Source organism: Mandrillus leucophaeus, unplaced genomic scaffold, assembly GCF_000951045.1.
Source record: "Mandrillus leucophaeus isolate KB7577 unplaced genomic scaffold, Mleu.le_1.0 Scaffold445, whole genome shotgun sequence".
Classification (NCBI taxonomy): Eukaryota; Metazoa; Chordata; class Mammalia; order Primates; family Cercopithecidae; genus Mandrillus; species Mandrillus leucophaeus.
This window is the reverse complement of record NW_012104754.1, coordinates 2,434,024-2,457,284: the sequence shown is the minus strand read 5'-3', so window position 1 is coordinate 2,457,284 and position 23,261 is coordinate 2,434,024. Positions and strand designations below refer to the sequence as shown.

Below are 23,261 nucleotides of genomic sequence, written 5' to 3'. Positions count from 1 at the left end.
TTATTGGCCATTTCTTCCTCTTGGCAGCTTGGAGAGGGAAAGACAGAGGAAGAGAAGGAAAGAAAAGATGGAGTTGGTGGCAAGGGTAGGGGAAGGAGAAATACGTGTGACACCAAGCAAGCCACAGGAAGAGGAAGCCCAAAGGCAGGGAGACAAAAGAGAAATATGCTTCTGGCACTAAGTCAAATTGTACGTGGATATCAACTTGCTATATGAGAGACTCTATCTGTGACGCTAAAGAAAAGAATCTAAAATGGAAAGAACAATAAATAAATGATATTTACAAATTTAAAATGAAACTTATGTATTAAGGGAGTTTATTTGAAGAGCTTCCTGGATATGGAGTCTATTGACAATTTACCCACATTTAACTGCATTTATAATGTACAATTCATTATAAGTAAAATATGGGGAAACTAGGGTTAAGTGCAGGTGACAAACAGCAAAATCACAGGAGAGCGTGTTTGACAGTTCGACTCGACTCACGGCAGCTACCTGAACGTAGGGTACCAAGCTCAAATCTCTAGATCAGCTTCAGAAATGTATATTCTCAATTGGGTACTCTGGATATGACTCAGTAGGTAATATGGTTTGACTCTGTGTCCCCATTCAAATCTCACCTTGAATTGGAACCCCCATAATCCCCATGTATCAAGGGTGGGAACAGATAGAGGTAATGGGGTCATGGGGGTGGTTCCCCCCACGCTGTTCTCGTAACAGTGTGTGAGTTCTCACAAGATCTGACGGTTTTATAAGCATCTGGCACTTCCCCTGCTTGCACTCACTCTGTCCTGCCACCCTGTGAAGAAGGTGCCTGCTTCTCCTTTACCTTTCACCATGATTGTAAGTTTCCTGAGGCCTCCCCAGCCATGCAGAACTGTGAGTCAATAAAACCTCTTTCCTTTATAAATTACCCAGTCAGGTATTTCTTCATAGCAGTGAGAGAATGGACTAATACAGTAGGTTTTATAGATTCTACTCCCTACTAAGAGAGCCAGAAATCTAAAGTGATGCAGTGATGAATCATATGAAAGCATATAAAACATAATGGACTACTCACTGATTACATGATTAATTACACAATTTACCTTTGTTATGATCCAGTGTGCACACAAACGTGGAGGGAAAGGAGAGGACAGACCTAGCCCAAACTGTCACTGTTAACCATTACGCAAGTTCTTCCCTTTAGTGGCTCTTACAATTATTCATTTTTAGTATTTAGTTTATGCTTACAAGAAACTTATCCCCATACTACTCCACGAATTACATCTTGTTTTAAACTCTATTGCTATGTTGATAACTCCCAAGTTTATATCTCAGCTTCAGATCACACCTCCTTTCAACATCTCCATTTGGACATCTAAGAGACGTCTCCTACTTAGCACCATCAGCAAAACAAAACGTCTGATCCTCCCTTGAAACCTGCTCCACCTCAGCCTTCCACAGCCTGGCAAATGGCAACACTATTCTTCCAGATGCTCTGGCCAAAACTTTTGAACCCTGCTTGGTCATTTTCTTTTCCTCAAATTCAACAACAAATTCATTGGCAAGTTCTATCATCTCCACCTCAAAATGAGATTCAGAATCTAATCATTTCTCACTCCCTCCACTATCACTACCCTGGTTTAAACTATCATCGTCACCTCCCCTCTAAATTAGGAGGTCTAAACAGGTCTCCCTACCCCCGGCCTTACCCGCCGGTCTACTTCCAGCCCAGCAGTCAGAATGATGCTACTAAAACATACTTCCTCTCTCAAACCCCTCCAATGGCCAATCTTTCCACTCAGGGTGAAAGGTAAAGACCTTACCAAGGCCTCTAAGGCTCTACCAAGCTGCCACCTCCTTCATTACTGCTGGGACCTCATTTCCTACTTCTCTCCCATTTTTCACTTTGCTCCAGCCACACTTGTTATTTCCTACATCAGTGGTTTTCAAATTTCAGTGCATGAGGATCACCTGGAAGGCTTGTGCTACAGGCTTGGAACAGCATCTGGGAATTTGCACTTCTAATCCCATGTGATGTGGTGCTGCTATTCCAGGAAACACACTTTGAGACTCACTGTCTCAAACCCATAAAGAACTCTCTTGCCTCAGGGCCTCTGCATTGGCTGCTGCTCTGTCAGGTCTGTTCTTCTTCCAAATAACTCACTTTCTTCCCTTACTCAAGTCTTCCTCAAATGTCACATTCTCAGTGAGCCCCACCGTGACCACCCTCTTTAAAATGCTAGCCCACCAGCTGACTCTCCAGCTCTCCTGCTCACTAATGTCTGTACTTTTTATGGCATTTACCACCTTCTAACATAATACGTAAGTTATATGTTATGCTCCAGGGATAGTTTGGTCTGCGAGTCTATTTTGTTCATTGATAAATTCTCCAGTCAGAGAAACAAAGCCTGGTACATAGTAGGCACTCAAATAACACTGCAAATTGAATGACTAAATGTTGCATCTGTTTTCAAATTGATAAACAGAAACACAAAGTGAACTGGAAAGTCTAGTCTTTGTGCCAGAAACACAGATGTGGAAATGCTCAGTCTCTGAAAACCATGACGTTAAAAATAAAGGACGTGCTAACAAAACTGCATGAAGGCAAACAGCGAAGACCAGTGGCCTCGGCTTTATGTTTCAGCCAGTTCATCACCATTGACTGAATGGTTTGAGTTGGTAAGACCCCACCAGACTCTCAGCTCACACTCTGAGCACAGTGAATCAGGTCTGGGGCCAGTCGAGGAAAGGAAGAATTCCCTCTTTAAGCAAAACAAAAGTTCAGGATTTGTATCAATTCTTAATTCTTGAAGATGTAGCAACTCAAGCAAAACCTGCTCTTATCATCTTTGTTTCCATCTGTTATCTGGTTACATATGAAAGCTCCCTTAGTGGTTATCTCAATTCATTGATTCACGAGATGAGAATTTCAAATTTCAGAAAATGTAGAAATGAGTACAAACAAGTGACATTTAATGGCTGCTATAAAATTCATTTCCATAAGCAGTTATAATAAAAGCCTTCACATTATGGTTGTACTAAGAAATAAAAGTGATAATGAAAATTCGAGCAATTTTTACTGCCATATTTATAAATATCACACACTATCACTATCATTTCTGAGTTCCTAAAGGTGAGCATTTAAAGGTCTTCACCTGAAGACAGGTAAGGGAAGAAATGTAAAGCAGTAGGAAGACTGATGGTTTTGACATCAGGAAGACATACGTTTGAATTGTAGCTCTCAACACCCATCAGTTACATGACATTTGCCATGTTTTAAAACTCCGCAGGCCTCAGTATTTTCATCCACAAAACGTATGTAAAAACTGCTCATAGGATGATGGTGAAGATATCGCCAGTAATGCAGCTAAGGTACTGGCTAGATTATGATAACTGCTCAAAATGTCTCTTCCCTTCCATCTTCTCCCTTGATTCATTTCTGGCCGACTTTTCAGAAGCATGATAATGCTTATTGTAAAAACAAGAAGTTTGAAAAATCAAGTCGAAATGTGGCACAAAGTAAATGATAAATGATACTTTGAATTTCACATATTATCATGAAAGTGCATAATAAAGTAGCTGAAAAGGGATAAGGAGAACTTAGAATGCTGAGGACAAATGCTTTCGTGTCAACTGGGAATGAGAGCATGGACTGTCAAACTCAAAAGCAGCACCAGGGCTTATCAATTCTTCCTGCACACAAACCTTTATCTTCTGCCCATTTTTTCAATCACCACTGCGCTACTTGAGAATTTACTTGTCATTCATGGACTACTCTAACAAAGCTGGTCTTCCTGCTGATGCTTTTCCACTCATAGTCACTCAGGAGATCTCCCTTACCTATTTCGAAAGGTCCAAAATTCTCAACAGAGTTGGCAAAACCTGTCACAATCTACTTTTCTAATCTTATTTCTACTTGAGAACTATGGAATTGAGGTTAAAATCATGCCTCCATGTTCCTTATGAAACAAATATTAATAAAATAAACATAGTAATGATGTATACGATGAGTGGCAAACCATTCAATTCTTGATAAAAAAAATAGTAACTAAAAAGATTGAACATTATTAAGATGGTTGTGGTCAATTTAATATCATTGTTAACAAATTTGTCGATTAAAGTAATTGCCTATATTCCCAAAAGATTAAAATAAAGCTAAGAAGTACATTTCCCCAAAGTTTGAAATGGATGAAAATAAAATATACTAAGTAAATAGTATAATTTAAAGTACTATTTGGAATCTCAAAAGCAATCTGTATATAAAATAGAAACAAGTGGCCAAATACATGGGCACTAGAAAGTTATTGGCAAAAGAAAGGTTATCTGAGAAAAAAAAAAAAAAAAACAGAACAATTGTTGCTTGCTTTTCGTTCAAGGTTAAAAGATTGAAAACCTACTTAGGGATATGGTTATAAGCATATTTTCATTTATATGGCTGATTTAAACATATTTGTATTAAACGATTTCTTTCATTGCACCAATTCATAAGAAGAAGATAAGACTCAGATTACTATGATGAGGCAAAGTTAATCAAAATAATTTTATCCGTAAATCTCTTTCCCACCAAAAGGATTATCTTCCAGCAGGCAGATAGATAGATAGATAGATAGATAGATAGATAGATAGATAGATAGATAGATAGATAAAAAAGTAAAGATTTGCACTAAGTATTCTATATAAATTCTAAGACTACAATGTAAAATTCTTATATAAACGGTGACATATTCCAAAGGGAATTTTAAAAGTACGAAATAGATCAAAGATCTAAAAGTAAGACCTGAAACTATAAAACTACTAGAAGAAAACATAAAGGAAATGCTTCAGGACACTGGTCTGAGAAAAGAGTCTATGAATAAGATCTCAAAAGCACAGGCAACAAAAGCCAAAACAAACAAAAAGGGTTATATCAAAAAGCTTCTGCACAGCAAAGGAAACAATCAACAGAGTGAAAAGATAACTTGCAAAATGGAAACAAATAGTTACAAGCTATTTATCCAAGAGGGGATTAATATCCAGAACATACGAGGAACTCAAACATCTTAACAGAAAAAAAATCGATTAAAAAATATGTAAATTATCTGAACAGACATGTCTCAAAACACATAAAAATGGCCAAGAAATATATGAAAACATTCTCAACATCACTAATCATTGGGGAAAAGCAAATCAAAACCAAAATGACATACCACCTCACCCCAGCTGGGTTGGCTATTATCAAAAAGTCAAAAAATAACAAACTCTGGTGAGGATGCAGAGAAAAGGAAACTGTTAAACACTGTGGGTGGGAATGTAAACTAATACAACCACTATGGAGAACAGTATGGAAGTCCCTCAAAAAACTACACACACAGATATACACACTGAAACGAACAGAACTACCACATGATCCATCAATCCCACTACTGGGCATGTACTCAAAGGAAAGGAAATCAGTGTATTGAAGACATGTCTGCACCCCCATGTTTACTGCAGCACTATCCACAATTGACAAGACATGGAATTACCCTAGGTGCCCAACAACAGACGAATGGGTGAAGGAAATGTGGTATACGTACACAATGGAATACTATTCAGCAATAAAAAAGAATAAAATCCTGTCATTCACAGCACCATGGATGGAACCGGAGGTCATTATGCTAAGTGAAATAAGCTAGGAACAGAAAGTAAAACACTACATATTCTCACTCACATGTGTAAGCTAAAAAAAAAAAAAATGTTGATCTTATAGAAGTGAAAAGCAGAACAGAGGATACTAGAGGCTGGGAAAGGTGGGGGAAAGGGTGAGAAAGGGAGAGATTTGTTAAGATACAAAATTACAGCTAGATAGGATGAATAAATTATAGTGTTTTATAGCATTACAGGATGACTGTACTTAATGATTATAATGTATTACATAATTTCAAATAGTTCGAAGGAGAATATTGCATGTTCCCAACATAGAGAAATGATCAATGTTTGAGATGATGGATATGCTAATTACCCCAATCTGATCACTATACATTATACTATGGAAATATCACTATGTACCCCATAAACATGTACAATCACTATACATCAATTAAAAATAAAATAAAAATTTACATGTACAGGGTGGTTTGGTAAAATTTCGTGAACATGGCATTTGTTAATTAAATGATTTTTTACTGTAAGTAGCTTAAAGAAGCCAATGAAAACTAAACTTATTTGTGTACATAAACTGCATTTATAACCAAAGTTTTGAAATCAGTAACAGACAAATGGCAGCCAAAGTTCTCATTCTTAAAGGTATAACGCAGGCTCCATTACCAAATATCATTCCTCTTATTAAACAAGAGAACTCAGAAAGAGATTTCTTTTTCCTCCACCAACAGTGAGCTGGTGATAATGATGTCTATTTAATGTCCTTCTTAAATTACTTCCCATGTCAGTTTCACCAAGTTCAGGAACTTGTACCTCAAAAGGAAATCACACACTTGTTTGCTCATCCAGAATTCTGAACAATGATGATCCCTGAGGCCTTGTATTGTGTGACCAATAGGAGCTGTTGATCAACACTGGCATTTTTCTCCCAATGGAACATAGATTTTTTTTAAGTTTCTATTTTATTCTCTATGATCCCAGTGAGAGTAAGTCTAAGAGATTTGGTTTCTATAAAGGAAGGTTGTTGTAGGCCTACTGGTTTCCTGCCTGTTCAAAATGGTCTAGATACATCACCTTCTGGTAATAGCAGCAGAATGTCCAACTCTACTCACAGGTACATCAGATAAACAACTGGATATAGCCTTGATGTGAATTTGAACAGCACATGCATTTAAAATGACTGTCTTGAAGCACACAGAAAATATAAACTCTGTTAAAATTCACGCTTCCTTGCATTCAGATGCTCTAAGGTTTCCATGTGTTTCTGAAGCAAACAAACCTGGAGGTCTAGCAGGTGTACAACTGAGCATTCATGCGACCCGATTATGTGTGATAATAAGGTCCCTCATTGCCCCTGTATCCCCAGGACACAGAACAACTGATTAATTTTTGGAGTCAAAGATGTATCTTTCCGTTGCATGAACAATTACCGTTCAGAGCCTCCTTTCACAAGAAGAACCAACAAACCTAAGAAGTCATGACTCATCCCCACTGAAGAGACTCAGCCTTTGTTTCAGCCCCACATTCCTCAGATGGTTTCCAACATCAACTTCCTATTCTGTGTGGGATATCCTATTCCTTCCTGTGTGTAATCTTCCTAGTGTCCACAGACCTCCTTAAATCAATAAAATTTCAAATTGATTATTTTATATTTATAATCACCCAAGAAGTGAGATTATAGTCAGAGAGAATGCATTGTCACTGAAGTCAAAGGAATAATTTGGACTTTAAAACACTGATATATCTGTGTTCATAAAGCACAGACATAAGACTCTTTCCAATAGAGTAACTAGACTATAGGAAATGGCCCAAAAGCAGCAGGGATCAACTCAGACCCATTTGCACCACCCAGATTGAGACGGTCCAGCAGTGTTAGCAGATTCAGGAATATGCTGGGAAGTGAAGAAGCTGCAAGATAAAAGCCCCTTAGAATAAGCATACTGCTGAAAATCCATCAAAATTAAGCCCAGCAGCTCGCTTCTTCTATCACAAGACCTCATTTTGGGAACAAAATAAATAAAGGTTAGGTGTTATAATGTTGTTCACATTATAAAAGAAAACGAGTGTCTGTTATTATGAAAGAAAAAAAATGAGTCAGAACAAAATAAATAAAGGTTAGGTGTTATAATGTTGTTCACATTATAAAAGAAAACGAGTGTCTGTTATTATGAAAGAAAAAAAATTGGTTGTCACATTATTCTGGCTGATCATTTTGTAAGAATTATTTACTGTGAGCCCAGAACAGATTCTGATAATGAGATGATATTAAACGAGTAATTTTCTCAAGACACTCAATTTTCCTAAGAAGTAAGAAACAGCCTGGTCCTGCATCCACACTGGCTTTCCAGGGTTGCTCCACGTGTTTTCAAATGAGCTTAACAAGCTCCTTATTTCATCTTAAACCTCTGCTACAGGAATTAAGGCCCAGGGATGGGTTATTTTTGTTGTTGTTGTTGCTGTTGTTGTGTTTTGCTGCAATCCAAGTCTGTCAGATCCAATTATTTGTTCCAAGGAGACTGTATTCATTCAGTTGAATATAAGAAAACCAAGGACAAGAATATTATTCAAACTGCTATAGGGCCTCTTATCTCCATGAAGCCAAGGCTACAGGTGGAAGGACAGTCTCAAATACCAGTGACAGAGGTGGCCCAAAAGACCCTCAGGAACTCCCACTTGCTCAAGGTCACATGCTATTGCTCAAGAATCCCAGTTCTGCCTGAAGTAATTATTCGACAATGCTAAATTTCCTCCACTACCTCTATTGAGATTTAACTCGAGACTCAAAAACTAAGCAAGTACATATTTTGAAGGCTGTCATTACCACAACAGCAACTCAGTGGCAGGAATCAGAATCAGTATCTGCCATTCTGAGATCACTCAACCATGTGAATTTATGAAGCTGGATTAAATGCTCCTAATGCAGCTTCCAACTTTATGACCCTGTGATTCATGAGCTATAAATTAACAATAATGTTCAGGAAAAGAGAAGGGAGAGAGAAGGAGAGGAAGTGGAGGAGAAAGAGATAGATATGTGGTAGTCTCAGAAGGGCAAGCACCGTACAACACACAGAAAAGGTACAGAGAAGGGGAAGGACAGACCCCGAAGACTTTGCTGACTGTATTAACATAAATAATCTTCAGGTCAGCATAGAAGGTGTCACTAAGTTAACTAAACTCCTCATTATTATTGAACCCAGGAGTAAATCAATAGCAACGTTAAGAGTTCATGCAGTTTCACCATAACATTCCCATTAAAATCTTCCACGTTTCTTTGCTGAAGCCTCACGTGTTCCCTAGAGAAAATGCTCACTCAAAAGAAGGAAGTTTACAAATGTGTGGCCATTTTTCATTAAGCATTAGGTTATCCCATAAAACAGAAGTAAAGAAGGCATATGTGGAGTTATGTTTCATTAGCATAGTTATGTAAGTAGTCTTCAAAAGTTACAGAGTGAAACTCAGGTGTCATGAACTTCTGTCTTCTCCCATCAGACCCTGTCAGGACACACTACAGGGCTCTCTTAGATCACAAATGAGAACTAACAATGTTGTTTGTTATGAGTACGAAGTTTTAATTTTATATTCTAAAAGCATAATAATGAATCAAATGAAAGAAAAACCTAGATGTGTACCAGAAAATTAAAAGTCAACAGGTTAGTAAAACTCATAACAGAACACACTTTTCAGCAAAATCAAGTAATTTAAGACCAGAATAATGATGCTGAAGATGAGACTGATTCCTCGTCGTTTCACCATCAGCCTGTATCAAGGCAATCGATGACATATGTAATTTATGAGACATATGTGAAACATACAGGGAGATGATTGGTTAATAATTTCCTTTAGGAAAAAAAGAAGATACTTGGAGATTAATGGGAAAAAAACACAGGGAATAAAAGGGGAGAAACTCAGTCCTATTACAACTGTTATTATCTTAATTTTGTCAATGAAATATGACATTAAAGCAATGCAGAATGGGAGGGAGCCACACTTCACTCACCTGCTTCTCTGTGAGAATGACCCTCCCAAGTAACTGATCTTCTAGACCTTTCATGGTGACAGTGAAGTCAATGATGGAGGTACGGGCACTTATCTCAGGGGTGTAGGCTGGGTTAGGCAGTTTGGTGGTAATGTAGAGTCTAAAGCCATCCAACACATCTACTTCCTTGTCACCAACTTTCACCTTTTTTATAAAAAGAAATTTAAAAGTAAGAAAATAGAGATATACCTTACTATGTCTTTTTTGTATCAGATCAAGTATTGTTTTAAATAATGACATAACTGGAGATCATTTGTATACTAAAAAAGAAATGGTCATGAGGCATCTGCACAGCTTCAGACAACTAGGAGGAAAGGAGGGAAGCAAAGAAGGATGGAAGGAAGACTGAATATAGAATTTAACACCAAAATTGTGATCACATTGCAGGAGTGAGATGGATCCCTTACCCAAAATTCAGTTCAGAGGTTGAGACTGATGATGCTACACATGCATCAAAAGAGTATAGAAAGGCTTATTACTCACATGATGAGATTGTGGGAGAGATCAGAGTAGGTTCCCAAACAGGTCCCAAAAACTGGCTTGAGAGAGCAGGGAGGGGCAGCTGCTCTAGGGCTTTATGGTATTTAGGGGGTAGAGCTGGGCTGAGGGTTCCCACACATGGGTGTGGACAGGGGGTTGCATGGTTTGAATTTTCAACTTGTGCCAAAGGAGGGGGCACCCAGGTTTTATCAGCTTGCGCAGATATGAGTGGGGCAGAAGGGGAGAGGGGAATGGAGAAGCTTCAAAACTATCAACATCAAGAGGCAGTCAGACCCCTTCACACACTACAAAAGTGAAGTCAATATTCCTAAAGGGATTGCTCTTGGATATTTTAATCCAAAGTCAAGAAGTGTAGAAGAGAAAAACAAACCTTTCCCATGGACTCAAATTTAAGTTGCTGCCTATTAAGGGAATTCTATCTATGTCACATTGACCTGGCCTCATGGTAACTGTTCTGCACATTGTCATCCAGACATTTAACCTACCTTAAAGGTAGACCCAGTTTTAATGAAGTTTCTTTCCAAAACATTATCTAGTGCTGGATCTAGTTCCTCTCCAACATCTTCAATAAGCAAGGGCCTTCCAAGAGAAAGGCTGTCTTCCAGCTGGTTTCTGAAGTACTTGTGATTTAAAGACGTGATCTAGAAACAGGATCACAAGGTTCAAGGTTGCTGTTGACAGACATTATTATGAAGCAAGCACAGGGATAACTGTTTTCAAATGCAGCCTAAAGCATTCTACTACAAGAGGCAAATACAAATTGAGCATCCAAAATGCCCCAAAATACAAAACTTGTTGAGAGTCCACATAACGCCACAGTGGAAAATTCCACACCTGACCCCTGTGCTTTCTGATGGTTGAATGTACACAAACTTTGTTTCATGCATAAAATTGTTTTAAATATTCTATAAAATTACCTTCAAGTATATGAATAAGGTGTATATGAAACATAAATGAATTTCGTGTTCTGACTTGAGTCCCATCCTCAAGTTATCCCATTATGTACGTGTAAATATTCCAAAACCTAAAATCTGAAACACTTCTGATCCCAAGTATTTAGGATAAGGGGTCATTCACCTTTTACATAGATTTTTAGAGATCCTGGATTTTGAAACCCACACTTGGTGAAATTGTAAAGAAGTTTAATTGTTTCCATTGTTGTTTAGTAAACCATTATTTTGTTTTATTGGGAAGCAAGTAAAGGTTCTGTGTGGCAGCAATGTTTTTTCTTCACCACTACCATTTTTGTGACAAATAATAATGTGATAATTAGGAAGTATTCATGCAAAATGCTGCAGACTTTGTGTGATACAGCTCTGCCATTCTCTGCTCATCAAAGAGAGCCCTGGACCCTGACAGAATAATCTGAAACCATTGAAAGATGGCATTGGTAGAGATTAACACATATGCAAATAATGAAAGTTTTAGAAAATATTTTCATATTAGATTTAAGCTTGCATCTGCTACTGCTCTACCTAGGATTACAAAAACATCTCTAATGTTTTCAAATATTTCTTTACTCTTGGATTTTTGCTTATCTGAGGCAATAAAACTTAACCGGTAACATAAACATACTAATACACAAATTACCTGGAGTTCATTTCGGCTTTCTTTATTTTTAATCCAGATCTTGCCTTGCGTCTGTGGATCAATTAACAAAGGGTAACGAGATGCCTTCGTGACAATAATTCCATTTTGAATGGACAGGTCATCATTTGGCAGACCTTGGAGATTCCATTCACTAATAGTAGGAGTATCAATCAACATCTCATTGAGATTTAGGTTCTTTCCAAATGGAATTTTCCGGGCTTTCATTTCCTTCCGCCAGTCATTTAACAGAAGATCACGAAACTCTTGGTTAAATGGACCAGAATAAGATAGAAAAGCTGTAGCCAACAGTACATCCCCTAAAACAGAAAACAAACACCACTGAAATACTTTAGGTTCATCCTTGTAATTGTACAGCATATTAAAAATGAAAAAAATATAAAAGACAATAATTCTTTTAAACTAAATTCCACAAATCAAACTGGAAGCACATGTGGCTGTGCCAGTGAATAAGCAGTAGTCTGGTTTATTAGTCAATAGGGTCCCAGTGGCCTACCAAGTGATACCTGCTAGCAGTCAAGCACTGGATTACTTTTACTCTCATTAGAAGTGAAAAGATGGCCTCTAAGTTTAAGAGAATCAAACCTCCTAAGACAGAGCCTTCATTAAATGTGACCTTGATCAATATACCAATGTACTCACAGAATTCTAAAGTGACCTGATAATAAAAGGCATAAAGATAGTTAACACATCTAATAAGGACAGCACAGATGCCAGACCAATGTTTCTTTCTCTGAAATAGCTGGAGAAACACACACACACACACACACACACACACACACACACACACACACACTAATTTGAAATAATCAAGCATTGTTTTTTATTTGGATTAAAGTATAAGCTGTCTAAAGTATAAGCTGTCGAATTCCCTATCACAATCAACACACAATCTCATTAATAAAGCAATTTACATACCTACAAGTCTTTTAGTTTGTGCAGCAAACTCTTGGCTTTGCTGTGTCCATCTTTCTTTTTCACCTGCCAAGCCACTGATGAGTGTGGAAGCTGTCTGCATCTTGTGTCTGCATCGCTCTGCGTCTTCAAGTAAGGTCTAACAAAAGTCATAATCACAAGAAAACTTTTACTGAAATAAATATAGCCTCTGGCTCAAAAATAAAACTGTAGAACATACCATATTATCTGCCTTCCTGAGACATGTGAGCCATTACTTCACAAGAAGCATGACATTCTATTTCCATGTGTCTGTCCAGTCCTCTCTCTTTTGCCCTGTCCTCTATCTTATCCCCTGCCCATGGAACTTGGCTGGATGCAGTTTCGCTCTTGTTACCCCAGCTGGACTCCAATGGTGCGATCTCAGCTCACTGCAACCTCTGCCTCCCGGGTTCAAGCGATTCTCCTGCCTCAGCCTCCCAAGTAGCTGGGATTATAGGCATGTGCCACCACGCCCCATTAATTTTGTATTTTTAGTAGAGATGGGGTTTCTCCATGTTGGTCAGGCTGGTCTCAAACTCCCAATCTCAGGTGATCTACCCACCTCAGCCTCCCAAAGTGCTAGGATTACAGGCATGAGCCACCATACCTGGCCAGTGCTTAGTTCTTAAAAACAAATGGCTCCAGTGGCTCACGCCTGTAATCCCAGGACTTTGGGAGGCCATGAAGTGGGCAGATCACTTGAGATCAGGAGTTCAAGACCAGCCTGACCAACATGGTGAAACCCCGTCTCTACTAAAAATACAAAAATTAGCCAGGCGTGGTGGCAGGCACCTGTGATCCCAGATACTTGGGAGGCTGAGGCAGGAGAATTACTTGAACCCAGGAGGTGGAGATTGCAGTGAGCCAAGATCGTGCCGCTCAAATCCAGCCTTGGCAACATAGTGAGACTCTGTCTCAAAAAAACACAAAAAGCAAAAAACAAATGGCTCTGTTTCTTAGTGTTTAAGCAACAATTGCTTATTCTACTTCTAAAAATCTAAACTTATGAAATAAAATGGGTATGGACAAAGGTTTAGCTACGTGACAAGTCATTGGGTGTTCAAATATATATATACATGCTAAGTGTCTAACAATAGAGGATTATTTAAATAAATTATAGTGTATCCATGAATAAGAATACTCTGAAGCCATCAAAAAAATCCTATAAAAATTTTTATGACCAAGAAAGAAGAGCACAATATATTAAGTTAAAAATTCAATTTATAAAATGGTATTCCTAAATTATCAGTTATGTTGAGTTTAAAACGCATGTGAAAGGCATATATTATGATATGAATAACAACAGAATATGATTAATGTTTATCTCCAGGGTTACCTGTATTTTCCATAGAGACATGAATTGCTTTTGTAATAATAACACATTACAGTGCTTTTCAAAAGTAGGATATTTATTCCGCTTTGTCCTAATCTATTTTCTTCCTCTAGAGTTAAGGCAAAAAAAACTAACAGTCCATCAGACAGGCACATCCCCTAACCACGGCCCCTCATATCTGTTTGTTTCCTTCAAGAAGGAAGGTGCCAGTTGGGAAGGACAATCCTACATCGTTTATTAGAAAAAAAAAAAAAAACCTTTTTATTTGTAAGATACTTTTAATATTGATTTGCTTTCGCTAAATTCCTCAATCCCAATTCCATCAGCCAAATCAGAAAATGACCAGGCCTCTCCCTTTCTGGCTTTTGTTTTCTGGAAGCCCAGGCTTCTTTGGGGGATTACAATTTGGGAGAAGAGAAAGGAGCAAATGTTGAGAATGCAAGAGAAAGAAAACCGTAAGTTCCGTGTGTTCCCCCCAGCCTGTTGAGGGAAGCACACGGGACTTACTGGGTTCCCTGAGTAGTACCCCCATCCTCAAGCCCACTCTCTCATAGGTCCCAGAGAGGTGACCAGTTCTCCTGCAGGCCTAGGCAAGCTGAACCCTAGGCAAAGGCACTGGCTTCTGCATGGGGCGTAGCCAGGACACACTCTCCTTCAATGGGCCATGCAGGCCTGGGCCATGGTGAACTGTAGATTGGAACCCTTCTCCTGCCTTTTGGGAGGCCCACAAACCCCCGGACTTTCATGGAGTCCTATGGAGGAAGAAGAGCAACAAAAATGACTGAAGATCAAGTTCAGAAGTTGGTTGCAGGAAGGTCCAGATTTTTTAATTTTTAATAAGGAATTTGACATTTGTTGAAATTCAAGTTTTAGAGCCATAATGTTACAGTTCTTCTGTGCTCCCATGATTATTTACCTAACCAATAGCAGATGCTCCAAAACAATAAAGCTTGCTGAATGAATTAAGGTAAAAATGTTAAAATTTACACATAATAAAATGAGAAGGTAAAATATTTTCCCTGTGTTCAGTAGAGCTTCCTGATACAAATCACCATTCAAAATGGCAGAAATGAACACCCCTTCCAAAGTAGATTCTTTCAAACTGCCATAATGTTTTCCATACCTAAGTGAATTTTATGAGGCATAAGTACACAAACCCACATAAGTGCTACTTCTTTTTTATAACTTAATTTTCATTTTAAGTTCAGGGGTACCTGTACAGGTTTGTCATATAAGTAAACTTGTGTCATGGGGCTTTGTTGTGCAGATTTTTTCATCACCCAGGTATTAAGCCTAGTACTTGTTATTTTTCCTGATCCTCCCCCTCCTCCCACCCTCCACCCTCCAATAAGCCCCAATGTATGTTGTTCCTGTCTATGCATCCACGTGTTCTCATCATTTAGATTCCACTTACAAGTGAAAATATGTGGTATTTGGTTTCTCAGTTTCTGTGTTAGTTGCTAAGGATAATGGCCTCCAGTTCCATCTATGTTCCTGAAAGGACACACTCTCATTCTTTTTTATAGCTGCGTAGTATTCTATGGTGTCCGTGTACCACATTTTCTTTATGCAGTCTATCACTGTTGAACATTTAAGTTGATTCCATGTCTTTGCTATTGTGAACGGGACAGCAATGAACATACTCACACATGTGGCTTTATAACAGAATGATTTATATTCCTTTGGGTGTATATCCACTAATGGGATTGCTGGGTCAATGGTATTTCTGTTTTCAGGTCTTTGAGGAATTGCCACACTATCTTCCAGAATGGTTGAACTAACTTAACTCTGACCAATAGTGTATAAGCATTCTTTTTCTCCGCAATCTCACCAGCATCTGTTGTTTTTTGACTTTTTAATAGTAGCCGTTCTGACTGCTGTGAGATGGTAACTCACTGTAGTTTTGACTTGCATTTCTCTAGTGATCAGTGATATTGAGCTTTTTTTCATATGATTATTGGCTGCATGTATGTCTGTTTTTGAAAAGTGTCTATTGCAACGAAAGCGAAAACTGACAAATGGGATCTAATTAAAATAAAGAGCTTCTGTACAGTAAAAGAAACTATCAACAGAGTGAAGAGACAACCTATAGAATGGGAGAAAATTATTGCAAAATATGCATCTGAAAAAATCTTAATGTCCAGGATCTATAAGGAACTTAAAGAAATTCACAATTTAAAAAAAAATCTCATTAAAAAGTGGGCAAAGGACATGAACAGACATTTTTCAAAAGTGCTACTTCTTTAAAGCTTCCAAAAGCTTTTACTTTGCTTGCAGAAGACTTATCTTTAAGAGAATATACCATACATTCTGCAGATAGTGAAGCTGAAATGTTTATCTAAACTCTTTTATTGGGACCCCTGTAAAACTAACAAGGCAGGAATTTCAATTCTGCCAAGTAAAGGCTGAGAAGAGGTAGGGGTGAATTTCATACAATTATCAAGGTAAAACAGAGTGAATCTAGCTATTATCTACCAAATATAGGATTTATCAGAGGCAGATACAGATTTTATTAAGCCAAAAGCTTATATACTCTAGGGAGACCACTTTATTAAAAAAAAAAAAAAGGGGGATGTATTTAAGAGAAAAAAAGTGACAAAATCCTGGTTACTTAGAAACTCAGGTACTTTTCCTCTGTGATCTCTTTAGACATTTGACTTGAATGCTCTAAAATGAGAACAAAGATAGGTAAGGCACCAGGCTGCCTTGGTTCATGCCTATAATTCCAACATTTGGGAGGCCGAGGCAGGTGTATTGCTTAAGCCCAAGAGTTCGAGACCAGCCTGGGCAACATGGTGAAAACCTGTCTCTATAAAAAATTAGCCAGGCATGGTGGTGAATGCCTGTAGTCCCAGCTACTTGGGAGGCTGAGGTGGAAGGATCATTTGAGGCCAGGAATTCGAGGCTGCAGTGAGCCATGATCATGCTAGTGCACTCCAGCCTGGAAGACAAAGCAAGACCTTGTCTCAATAAATAAATAAATAAATAAATAAATAAATAAAAAATAAATAAATCCACCCTGCCTACTTTGCAAGTTATTTCAAAGATTAAATGAGATAACATGGGAGGACATGATTTGAAAAACATAACAAAAATGCTACTACACAAGATGTTATCATTATTACCATCCCCGACTAATAAAGAAACTCAGAATGGCTATGTTCCAGCACTGACTGCCATCTTGACTGACCATCCTGTCATCTCACCAAAGATCCTTGGTGTCCATTATGTGCTATGTATGTATCATGTATAAATTCAGTGAATCTCCACAAAAACCCACACTCTTGGAGAGAGAAGCCATGGAGATGTGTGACAGTCCCTGCCATGACAAAGGACAGTTACCTGCTTTTCAGTCATGGCCTGTTCATACTCAGCCTGCACCACGTCGAGTTCCGCCTGCTTGTCATCCAACTCGGCCTGGGCTTTCTGCAGATCCTGCATGGCCAGGAGATGGCGATTCTCTTGCACCACCAAGTTAGCCTGCACAGGACACGCACAGAGTGAAGGGATGGGCAGCCAATCTCAAAACGTCCCTCATTTCAGGGTCTGAGAACTCAACTACACCGCGTGTTAATACCTTTGCTTTGTCCCAGCTCCAGGATCCTTTCAAATCACATTAAGTCCTGAACAAATCTTAATGTGAATTTGACATAAATGTGTATAAGCAGAAAGTTACAGTTCATTAGAAAGGGGGTCAGCAAATATTTTCTTTAAAGTGCCAGATAGTACACATTTTGGGCCAAGAGGCAAAATCAAAACTATTGCTCATGTACTTATTTTAGAACTATTTAAACATGTAAAAACTACTCTTATTTCACAAGTCATCCAAATATAGGTAGTGGGCTAGATTTGGCCCACAGGTCACAGTCTGCCTAGATCAGAACACTGTAATATTAAATGTATATAGGTAAATTATAAAACATGTTAATATTAAGAGTTGTAGAAAAAACAGTATTTAGAACTATCTGCCTAGCAGGACTCATCACTGTTGAGGAATAATAAAGGATGGAAAATGATTATTTACTGATTATAAACATCCAGGTTTTGTGTATCGTGGTGGTCTTGACATTGTTCCTGTCACTTTCACATACTTCTTGCCTTCTGGAAAGCATATTTGATACCTTGAGCTGTGACTAATTAAAAACGTTTGTTTTAAAGAAGTTATTAAGATAGAATCAAAAGACTTAACCAAAAGCAATATTAGCAAAAGATGAGATGTAAAAAAGTAGTTCATGCCTAAGAAATTTAGATCCTTTAAAATCATTTTTTGAAACCAAATTTTCCCCTTTCAAATTTACAAAATGTGACTATTGATTTTCATGGGATGACTAGAAGGCATAGTCTTTCTGAAGCATTTGAGAAAAGATGATTTTTAAAACACTTTTGAAATAAATTATTTTCCTATCTCAAAACTTCAGGCTTCCAAATTTGGGCAGAATAAATCTTTAAGGAAAACCTCAAGAGTTCTATAATTGACTAGATCCAGTGATGGGCAAAAGCATCGCTTGTAAGTTACAATTTAAAAAGAACGTGACTGGCGGAACATTTTTTTCTCAGCTCTGCAGTAAGCTGCAACTGTTGCCATGGCTCCAACACGGAAGGAAAAAGTAAGGTCACCATGTTAAGCAACTTACAAATTAAAGTCACCTACTAATGACAAACTCTTGGAAACCCAAAGAGTTTGAACATTTTCTAGTACTTTACTCACCAATAAATAAATAAAATTTTTATTAAACGAAGCTGTCAACAATTGCTAATCAAAATCCTTCAAACTCAATTAATTGCTCAACTTAGGAGTTGTAGAACTCTGTGCAGGTAGCTTAAACCCGGTGAGCTTCAGTTTCTTCATTAAAATATTGAAAAACTAACTCCTAGGACTTTTTGTACAGATTAAATAGTATAACATATGTAAAATCCCAAGTCTAGTCCCCAGCACATGAGTTCAATAAACAGTAGATGTTGTTACTGTTATTATCCATGTACAATATTTAAGTTCTGCTTTTTTATAAGATCCTCTTTATTTGTACCTATACTGATTTCCATGAAGTTTTACAGGAGAAATCTCATTATAAGGAACTTGAATAGAATCTAAATTGCTATTGCTGTAATTCATACTTGTTTGAATTTATTCACTACTAGAAGTCACTTAGCCCAACTACAAGGATTGCAAGATGAAAGACAGCAGCTCCTCAGTGTCTGTCCATTACTAATTAGTGTCTAAGAGATTCCACCTGAAGTTTACCGAATGCCCTTGACCTCTCCTCATTTAAGAAGCAGGAGATTGCAAGTGAAGCCCCTCCAGGAAGAAGGGAAGTTAAAGGCTTAGGTCTGAATTTCTTAATAAATTCAACAGAACCACCTGGTGACAATATGTACTCACTTCCTCTTCTACTCTTCCCTACACAGCAAACATGGATCTGTGTAATAGCATGTATTTTTCTGACTGACGTAAGAGGAACCTGACAAGCTGTGTGGTCCAAGATGCTAGATACTTATAAGAACATAAGAGAATAGACTTCTCAGAAAGAAAACACAGGTTGTAGGAGCAAATAAAAAGGTTCCCACTTCTGATACTGTTCCCTTCCCTTCCTACTGTAGGACCCAGATTGTCTTGAGACAAGCTGAAAGCTGAAATGTGGATGGCATTGAATATAGGGGAAGAGATCTCATTGTTCTTATGCAAGCCTTGTTCAGAATGTCCATGTTTAAAGATTTCAGCTATGTACTTAAAATAACAATAATAACAGAAAAAACTATGCATCATGAATTTAATTGTAGTTCTCTTTAAGACACTATGCATGGTTACTCACTGGAAAAGTATGCGAAGAATGACCTGTACTTTTCACTTGATATAAATATTGGCTCTAATTAAGCCAATATCAGATTGTCCATTTTTAAGCTACGCTGAAGTCTTCAATAGTCACAATATCCATGGTGTCAGACAGCATGACATCGATTATTTGCTCTGAAATTCTCAGACTCAAACGACTCTTTGTCCCTTTAGGTTGTCCTAGGACCTCAAGAGCCTCAATGGCTGAATAAATGGTCTTGGTATCACAACAAGTAGAAACAAAATAGAATTTGCAACTCTATGCCTATCTTCCTGATACTCTTGATTACTTGTATAATGATTATTAAGTTTCCTGGGTAGTTTACAAGTATAAGTAGAATTTAGTTGATGATTAAGAAATATGAGACTCATACAAAAGCAAAATAATCAACCAAGCCATGAGATATGATTTTGAGACTTCAGCATTTCATTTTCAAAAAACACACTCTCCATTGCCTCTCCATTTGCTGAAGACTGCCTCTTTTAATGGTAGGGGAATATGCAAAAATGAAGCTTAAGTATTCAATTACACAAAGGAAACATAAAGCGTGTCTAAAAAGTCACATTAAATAACAACTATTCAGATATTCAGTTTCTTTCCTGAGAGACAAAACAAAAATGGAAAAGGGAGGAATATGTCATGCCTTAAGCCAAGCCAAGACCAGCTTCCAGCATGTTCTGTCTTGACCCTACCTCATACATAGGATTCTCTGGATACAGATCTTAAATATCAGCAGAGGATTCTATGCTACAGTTTGCAGTGTTTTTGTTTTGTTTTGTTTTTTTGTTTGGTTTTTGTTTGTTGTTGTTGTTGCTGTTGTTTTTCCAAGTTTGCATTGTGGAGGAAAACTATCGAGTAGCCCACAATGGACTTGTAGTGAGCATCATTGCAGAGAGTCTGTCCCTGCGAATGGACTTGTAGTGAGCATCATTGTAGAGAGTCCGTCCCTGCTCAGAGGCTCATACGGTTCTGATTAGAGCAGGATTACAAAGAAGAAAGAAACATCCTGTGCTTGGCCTTTCTAATGCTCCCTCTCCCCATGGACCTGGGTACCCTAACACCAGAAGCCACAGGCACACGTGCTCCTGTGAAAAGATAAGATCGGCTGACCTGTAGACTCCGCCCAGCCACCTTCACCCAGGTCTGCCTAGGAGGCTTACCTTCAGAGGCAGCACCTCTTTGTTTATAGAAAAGAAGGAAGCCATGGCTTTCGTCCAGGAACAAAGACCAGCTACGTTTCCACATACGCGTTTAGCAGTTTCGATGTTATAGTCAGGCATTTCAAAGTAAGGACTCAAAAACTCTATCACCTCTTCATTGATTGTGTCTTTTGGGAATTGCTATGGAAGAAAAGAGTAAAATAAAGTCAAAACACTTCTTTCCATGAAGTCATACTTGCGTCATGCTCTCAATGTTACTGAAACGACTGAACGACCACAAATGAATGAAGGGCATTGTATTTTGTCACTATTTTAAGATATTAGGCAAAAGTCCTAAAGGGAAAAGCACAGTAAGAAATGATAGCAAAGAAGTCTATGAGAGCACACTCTGTCTTCTGTAGGAAAGATACCAACCTTAAATAAATATAGTGAGATCCAGGGAAAGAGCAAATTATTTAGGTGACGAACACTAATATGGTTATTAGAATTTCCAGAGCAATAAAAATTTTTTGTCATTAATCCTAAATAGATGAATTATAAGCCCATAAAATCCCCAGTGAAAAACAAATACAAGTGTATTCAGTCTGAGGACATATATATTTAGCATTTATCAGCAACTAAATGCTTAATACATTCAGACAGAGGTTTTATTAAACTCACCTAAAATGTGAAGATAATAACTTGGACATTAGGCTTTGAGGGTGATGAATTAATTTTTAATCACAGAACTATCAAGAATATGAGAGAATTATTATCTTCCGGTGGGATAAAATTTTAAAATAGTAGCAGAAATGAATTAAGAATGCCTTTCTGCATCAGAAAAAGCAGACTGACCAAACAAAGAAATTGGATCTTTTAAAAGTGGTGTTTGATCATTTAAAAGAGGATGATTAAATGTTTTCCAAGCAGAAAGAAATTTAGCACCTAAATAATTTAGTGACACAAACCTTCACAGAACACATAATGCATAGTAGAACACACTCTCATTCAGACCTCGTTTAATGTAACTCATGTTTATGAGACTTGAAAAATCGTAACCCCCAAAAAATAAAAAAGCCAGATGAATGTCTGGGAGCAACAGAAGGTCAGGGGTGACAATGACAAATAGCAAGGGAGAGTCCAAGAGCAGGGGCTTTGCCACCAGGTAAATGTCAGGAACCTGGAATCACTTGTCAGGATTCCACCCAAAGTCCAAGTCCATTGGCAGAATCTCATATTATAATTATCTGGGACAAGTCTGTTTGGCCCACTAGTTTCATAAGCTACTTATTGTTACAGCTGTTGTATGCGCCTCACCACAGGCTCCAGCCATAGCGGTCACTTGAGCAATGCTGAATTGAAAACTGAAAGAAAGATGGTGCTGAATTCACAACTTGGGAAATAGAGGTGGACTGGGTATTCCCAATTAATTGCTTTGAGATTTGAACATGAAAGAAAAGACAATAAAGCTTCCAGAAGAAAACTAGAAATCTGCCTTGGATGTGGGCAAAGATCTCCTAAACAGAACATAGAAAGCACTATTAGGAAAAATATTAATAAATTGGACTACATTAAACCTAAGAATTTCTGTTTATCAAAAGACACCATTAATCGAGGGAACAACTAATGCCAGAAAGCAGCAGAAGATATTCGCAAACATATAAATGACAAATTAGTCATATTTTATATATAAGGAAATTCTACAAAGTAATAAAAAAAAATTAACTGGACAAGCAATTCCAACAGGCACTTAACAAAAGAACTCCCCAGAGGCTCATAAGCCTATGGAAAGGTCGGGAAATACAAATTAAATCAATAATAATAAGACACCACTACAAACTCATCAGAGTAGCTAAAAGTAGAAAACAGTGAGGATGTTGAGCAACTCATACACTGCTGGTGGGTATATATATTGACACACCATTTTTGAAAACTCTTCAGCACTACCTACCAAAGCTGATGAAATGTGTATAACCAAAGGCCCAGAAATTCCACTCCTGAGCATGAAACCAACAGGAATGCACAGCTAGAGCCACCAAATGACCAATATTCACAGCAGCTTGACTTATAATAGCCATAAATTAATACTAACCCCAAAATTCATCAACAGTACAGGGACAAACAAAATGAAGCATATTACCTGTCTCTTATACACATCTAGATGTGTATAAGAGACAGGGATTACAAAGAAGAAAGAAACATCCTGTGCTTGGCCTTTCTAATGCTCCCTCTCCCCATGGACCTGGGTACCCTAACACCAGAAGCCACAGGCA

General features: G+C 37.9%; 1 protein-coding gene across 1 annotated transcript in view; it reads right to left on the bottom strand.

Moving 5' to 3' along the window:
- Window positions 1-23,261, bottom strand: part of DNAH5 (dynein, axonemal, heavy chain 5) — a 274,359-nt gene that overhangs the window by 47,033 nt on the left and 204,065 nt on the right. The window contains 6 exon segments of the mRNA XM_011994188.1: window positions 9,602-9,784; window positions 10,627-10,782; window positions 11,732-12,048; window positions 12,668-12,803; window positions 17,361-17,498; window positions 21,010-21,189. Coding sequence (XP_011849578.1) covers window positions 9,602-9,784; window positions 10,627-10,782; window positions 11,732-12,048; window positions 12,668-12,803; window positions 17,361-17,498; window positions 21,010-21,189 — 1,110 coding nt within the window.